General features: G+C 37.5%; 1 protein-coding gene across 2 annotated transcripts; it reads right to left on the reverse strand.

Annotated features, from left to right (window-relative positions):
• Nucleotides 1–3,328: 3,328 nt before the first annotated feature.
• morn4 (MORN repeat containing 4) lies at nucleotides 3,329–5,808 on the reverse strand. Of its 2 annotated transcripts, none has more exons than XM_070541952.1 (5): nucleotides 5,675–5,807; nucleotides 4,987–5,060; nucleotides 3,921–4,035; nucleotides 3,728–3,837; nucleotides 3,329–3,630 (listed from the first exon to the last, which is right to left on the reverse strand). In XM_070541952.1, the coding sequence occupies exons 2-5, from the start codon at nucleotides 5,051–5,053 to the stop codon at nucleotides 3,482–3,484; spliced, it is 441 nt and encodes a 146-aa protein (XP_070398053.1). In that variant the 5' UTR covers nucleotides 5,054–5,060; nucleotides 5,675–5,807; the 3' UTR covers nucleotides 3,329–3,481. The 2 variants fall into 2 exon arrangements, with proteins under 2 accessions (XP_070398053.1, XP_070398054.1); XM_070541953.1 differs by having other exon boundaries at nucleotides 3,510–3,649; nucleotides 5,675–5,808.
• Between the last annotated feature and the right edge of the window lie 490 nt (nucleotides 5,809–6,298).

Below are 6,298 nucleotides of genomic sequence, written 5' to 3' on the forward strand. Positions count from 1 at the left end.
TAAATATTACATAAAGTCAAATACAACTTCTCACAAATACACAACATAAACATTCAAATGTCATTTCATTATTGGTAAAACGCTGCTCTTGATTTTATATATCCAATCTATTTTCATGGTTTGATCTGTAGCACATGAATCTTTGAAATCAATAGTATGGCATGGCCATCAAAATTAGATAGGTTTAAAGGTGCAATTTGTAAGAATTCTACTGTTAAATAATCACAAAACAGTCCAGTGTCTCAATTATGTGGGAGGTTATACTAAAACACATTTCATTCTCAGCTGGCTGGGTGATTGTCAGTTTTTCTCCTTTCGAAAAAATGAAAGAGATGAAGTTACTGTTTACACCAGTGGCGATTCCTCTGGGGTCTACAACCGCAAAATGATGGAATGTGGCTTCAGAGACTTGTAAACACTCCAGCAGGTGAAAAAATAAGCACAAGAACCTGCTCAGAGTGAAATTGGGACATTTGATTACACAAACCAAGTGTTTTTTTACTATAATATTATGACCAAAAACCAGCAAGGATAAGAATTTACACTTTTGACTTTTGAAATTAGCTTTGATTGTTTTGCTGCTGAGTTCCATTAGTTTTGCAGGTAGAGTAATGGTAATGATGTTGTAAAAAGGAGTCTGGGCTTTATTTAAATGGCTGCTTCTGTGGATATGATCATGTTGCACTGTTGCTACTGTGTGTTTTTCTCAATAGGTGTATTTAGCTTTTTTTAATCCCTTTTATTTTGTGTCATTGTTGAGATAGAAAACATGGATTCTATCATAAGAATGGTAATTTGGCATCCCTAGTGTTGATATGTGGTTACCGCATATAACATCTGCAGACGGCATGACTGCACCCCACCCAAAAATTAATTCACCAGCCGCCGCTGATTTACACTGAGTTTGCAGAATCTGCAAATGGTAGCATTAGCATTTGTAATTTGACACCGGCAGGAAAAAAGATCATGAGTTGTTTGAAGAACTGAAGCTAGTAACAGGAGCCTCCCAGAAATTATGTCTTGTACTCATAAGAATATCAGGTAAAGAAGGCTACAGACTATCGTTGAGCTAACAATGATTTAGAAGTAAATAGTTGGCTCTAATAACATCTCATGCAACTTTTTCAATAGCAAAAACTCTGAAATGTGTATGTGAAGTGATTAATGAGTCAATCGTGGCGTTTTACTTCCTTTAGCAACAAGCTAACAGCAAGATGGCAAACAACCTATCTTTACTTGTCATCTAGAATCTTTTGGTACTGATCCATAACTGGCAACAGCCGTGAAACTCATGGAATGGGGGGACAGAATAGAATTTCTGCTTAAAAAAATGAACTACAGTAACCACATTTTACCACGTCATTCTTATAAATTACACCTTAATAATCCTCAATCTAATATATCACTCTTTTGACTTTATAAGTACTTTGAGCTCAATTAAATAACTTATTTTTTTTATTCTCAAGCCATCAGATTGACCGTTTTCAGTTTTAGGCATTTTTACCAGTCATTTCACTAGATTGTCTTTGGTTGAAATTTCTAAGAAATTATGTCTTCTAAGGCTATATATAATGTTCAAGTAATTATGTATGCACACATTATTTAACGATACAAAATAAAACACCAAATCATTTGTTAATTTTTAAAATTCACATTAAATAGTTTGTTACAATGATTGTATGGCATTTTATTTCATTTAGATGCTAAAAAAAGATTTAGGTCCTTCATTTGATACATTTACACTTAAATTCCTTATTTGTTTTTCCCTTACTCTGATCTTTTAGGTTAGTCAGTGGACCTAACCACTGGTACACTGGTTCCCACTGGGAGTGAGGAGTTATTGAAAGGAGGATTTGAGATAAAGCCCAGCACCAGCTTAGAAACCCATCTCTCAGAAATCAAGGCAATCTGAAACTCATTAGACTAACGGAGCAGAGAAGAGATGATAACCTTATGAGCATCTTTCAATGATCCTGTTGTAAAAAAGCATCTTTAAGGCCAATGTGAATACTGAACTTTCAAACAGGAGGAAATAATAAATAAAGTCCTTGAAAGAAACTTCAACAGATATGTTATACGACTCTCACAAGATGCCCAGTGAGGTCCCGCAAATAAACCACAGTCATTTTTACATTCATCCTTTTAGCTGCATTCACCAAATATTTTAGGGATGTTCCAAACACATGTTTGCTCCCAATCTGATTCAGAGTCATTTGATTTTGAGTGTCTGCTGATACCAAGCCCCGAGCCGATACTTTTCAGGAAATCGTTAAAACAAGAACAAAAACAAAAACACATCCAAGTTGTTCTTTAAGTTTCAATTTCCCTTAGGAAGTGCATCGATTAAATAAAACAGGTTACTATCATGAACATGTTTAAAGTAGCAGCATTGCTCATATTTTAATTTGTTGAGCGATATACGTTCCTATGATGGGGCATGCACGCGGAGCCTCGGCAGTTGGCAGGCAGGGTAACTTTTCCCTGCATAACACCTGTAGCTACCAGGGCATCTTGGGTGCTGCAGCAGACTTAGGACACCCTGGTGTTCAGCAATCTGTAGAACATGTCTTTGTTTATTAGTGTATTCTCTGTTGGCTGGCTTCGCTTTTTTCGCTAGTAAGTAATTTGTTTTGAAGGCAGGGAATGATGAAGCTCTGTCTTTTCCAGCATGTTGAATGCCCAGTGTGCACACATACTAGTTTCTGTAGTGTCCGTTTAAAACACCACCAAGCTAAAGACATTTTAGCTCTCTTGAGGAGATACGTTAGCTCTGTGTTAGCCTGCTAGCTAACATCTACACCTTGGTGTCTGAATCTATGCCTGCTGTAAATTGCGTGACTTTACTTTGTTTTCATAAAAGAAAAAAATAATATTGATGTAGAGGAACTTGTTGAAATTAAAACTAACCCATTGTTATTCCATTTGAAAATCTCAATCTCAGGATGAATTAAAAAAGTTGTTGTTTTAAAAGGTTAAATCCAATCTTTTTCTCCCAATACCAATCCTTTTAAAACCATGTGATTGGGCCCGATTTCCGATCACGTGACTGGATCGGAGCATCCCTAAATTATTTCTAGAATTTTAAGCTGCTTTACGAAGTTTTATTTATTTTATTTTTTTCAGAAAAAGTATCTAATCACAGGCTAAAACTTTTTTAAATATTTAATTTTAAAACTTCTAAATCCAAGGTGCACAGTAGCTCTCCTTTGTTATTTTAAAGTCTTAAGGTCCAGAACACTAATTTATATATTTACACAATAAAAGCCTAATTTGCTGCTCACTGTGTGCTTCTTATTGTTGTGCCTTTCTAATAATCCACACAGAAAGCTGTTATTTGGTTCAAATGCATTTGGTGGACCAAAGGAGAGGCAGAATTTTAAAATATTAAACAATAAAAAGTGTAAGAAGCACTGGAGGAGTTTACATCTTTAAGGCCCTTCTGGAAGGTGCTCAGCTAACATCCCCTCAAGAGTCCAAGCGATCAGGTCGCCAGGCTGTGAGCACTGGAAGCTGAAGCCTGCGCACGCTGCACCACACCTGCACACTTCTCCCTCCTCTGCAGCTTGTGGTTTTGAAACAAGCCCTCATTCCGTGGAGCGCCGTGAGTTCCGTCTGGGAAAGTCAACAGCCCTGCAGGTACAGACACATCCTACCATGACCAACCACATGGAGGAAACTGACATTCTGATGGATGTGCTGCTCCAAGCGGGGAGGGTCACAGACTTACCGTATCCCTCAACGCGCCCGTCTTTGAATTCCCCCTCAAATTTCATGCCGTCGTATCGGCTGAAGACTCCCGTGCCTTGAAACTTGCCATGTGCAAATTCTCCTTCATACCTAGTGTGGTGTAAATAAACCAGGATGTTGTTTGCATCTTTTAACAAAGTGCAAAAATGTTTACCCTTTCTTTGCACACGAACCGGGACCCATCTGTAAAACGCAGCACACCAGATCCATGAAAGAGTCCATTCTCAAACTGGCCAGTGTAGCAGGTTCCATCTTGAAACTTGAGCTGGCCGAGGCCATGCCTCCGACCTGGAAAGCATCACATCTTAGTGAATATTACCATTACATTCCTGGAATATCATATCAGAGCACATTTTAACTTCATTTAAATACAAATGCCTCAATAAAGGGAGCAACCAGCTTCAACTGTGATGCCTCTGAGTCTGACAATGACATATTTTTTTGCAGAGCCACTTCAGGTGTCAAGAAATTGGACACTTGGATTTAAATACTTCCTTCCAACCAAATGAGATAAAGATTTACTACTGAACTAGGAGCCCCATCTGTCTCCCGTGCAAGTGGGAATTACGGCCGTCTAATCCTGCAGGTTTGCAGTGATTTCTATTTTAAACCTGAACCTTAAGTGAACAAACTGCACCACGACACACAAAAACTGGGTAAAGGAGAAATGGGAGGGGAAAATAAACACGAAGAGTTAGAACTGCAATGCACATTTAAACACAGCATAAAGGATGCTGTTGTATTTTAATTAAATGAAATGCTCCTTGAGGACTGGCCACACTTTCCTAAACAGTTCCAAACTCCAAAGTCAGGCTCAAAAGGGATTAGACAAAAGCAGAGCTGTTAAATCTGGCTCTGCTCGTATTAAGTTACCAGCAGCAGCTAACTGCAATGCACCTGCAGGTAAATGTGAGAGTAACACAGGTAATATCATTTAGATATTTCCATTCTAAATAGATAATTAAGCCCACACTTATGCAGTTTTAAGTTTCAATACATTTTTCATCTCACTGACAATTTTGTTACTTATAATTTGAAGAAAACTGAATTTCCAAGAATCAGGAGTAAATGTAAAGAACGAGCAGTTCAGATAGGAGCAGGCAGGAATCTAACAAACACTGAAGAGACGTTTCTCAGTCACCACATCCTGTAACTCTGACAAAACCTCTCTGACGTGCATGGAGCAACACAGACAGATGTCTCCGTTTGGATCGGAGCTGTGGAACAGAACCATCTTGCCTTCTTTCCACTCGCCATGGTATTCCTCCCCGCTGGCATAAGTGAAAGATCCTCTGGTCAGGGTCATGGTATTCCTGTATTCAAGACAAATGCATGCAACAACACATGGTATTTAGATACACCTGACTATTCTGAGCAATTGACAACATGTCTCTTTACTCTTCTTTTCAAAATAAATGTAAACATGGACAGGGATTGATTTATTGATTGGTTATAAATCATATAACTGAAATCAATTAAAAAATATCTGCAGTTTGACAGCGACTGCTTCAAATTAGAGTTGAAATGAGTGACAGATTAATTATCAGCTAAAAATTAATTATGACACCTAATAAGGTTAGCATTTAAGCTTGACTGCAGACAAACGCAAGCTTTCCGCACAGTCATTTCCAAACAGCCTATTGTGTTTTAGTGAGTCTCCCTTTAAAACAAATGGCCACGTTACAGATGGCAGACAGCTGTCATTTTACCCAGGCGGCCGCTAGCAAATTAATAATTCATCACAAAAAGGCTGAGAAATCCACACATGATTACAAATACACGCCTAATTAGCTGTCAATATGTTTTCGATCCATACTAAAGCTCTGAAGAGGCTCTTCGCTTTGACCGATAAGCCAATTTAAGCCAAAAACCTGAAATTAAACGAAAATCAGAGGAAAATAAAAGCACCTATATTGGTGTAATTTACCTGCACGTAAGGGTTTTCGTCCCTGGAGCATGGAGGCAACCGTACGGGAACGGACGGGCGTAAATAAATAAAAACACCGGCTGAAAAACGGATGGTGCGTTTAAGTGCTGCCCGTAAAGTTGACTAACAACCCAGTGACTGTAGGATAAAACCGCGTGAACTAACACTGTTTGTATTAAAATACTAAAACTATTCTTCATTTTCATTATTAAGAACTTAAAAGCGTTTTAAATGATGGCATCTGAATATCTATGACGTTTGTGAGAAACTAAAACCAGGAATTCCGAGTTACATTTAAAGCAACATTTAAGAAGAAGCTCTTTAATGGCATACAGCAGCTGAGAGATTTATTTCTGAAAAAGATCTTTATTTTTTTTACTCTTATACTCACTAATTTAACCCATTTTCATCATTATGGTTTAAATAATGGTCCTGTCATATAAAAATAAATTTGTTGACTAAAATTATTTTAAATTTGTACTGGACTGAGATAAAAAGCAAAACTGTGTTCATTTATAAGCGAGTAGTTTTAAATCTGAAATGTAATAAATCGTTATTTTTTTCTCCTATTTAACAGAGAGTTGTACTGGCAAGAATCTAGTTATAGACTATTTCTAACAATGG

The sequence above is a fragment of the Nothobranchius furzeri genome, chromosome 12 (assembly GCF_043380555.1).
Source record: "Nothobranchius furzeri strain GRZ-AD chromosome 12, NfurGRZ-RIMD1, whole genome shotgun sequence".
In the NCBI taxonomy this organism is placed as follows: domain Eukaryota; kingdom Metazoa; phylum Chordata; class Actinopteri; order Cyprinodontiformes; family Nothobranchiidae; genus Nothobranchius; species Nothobranchius furzeri.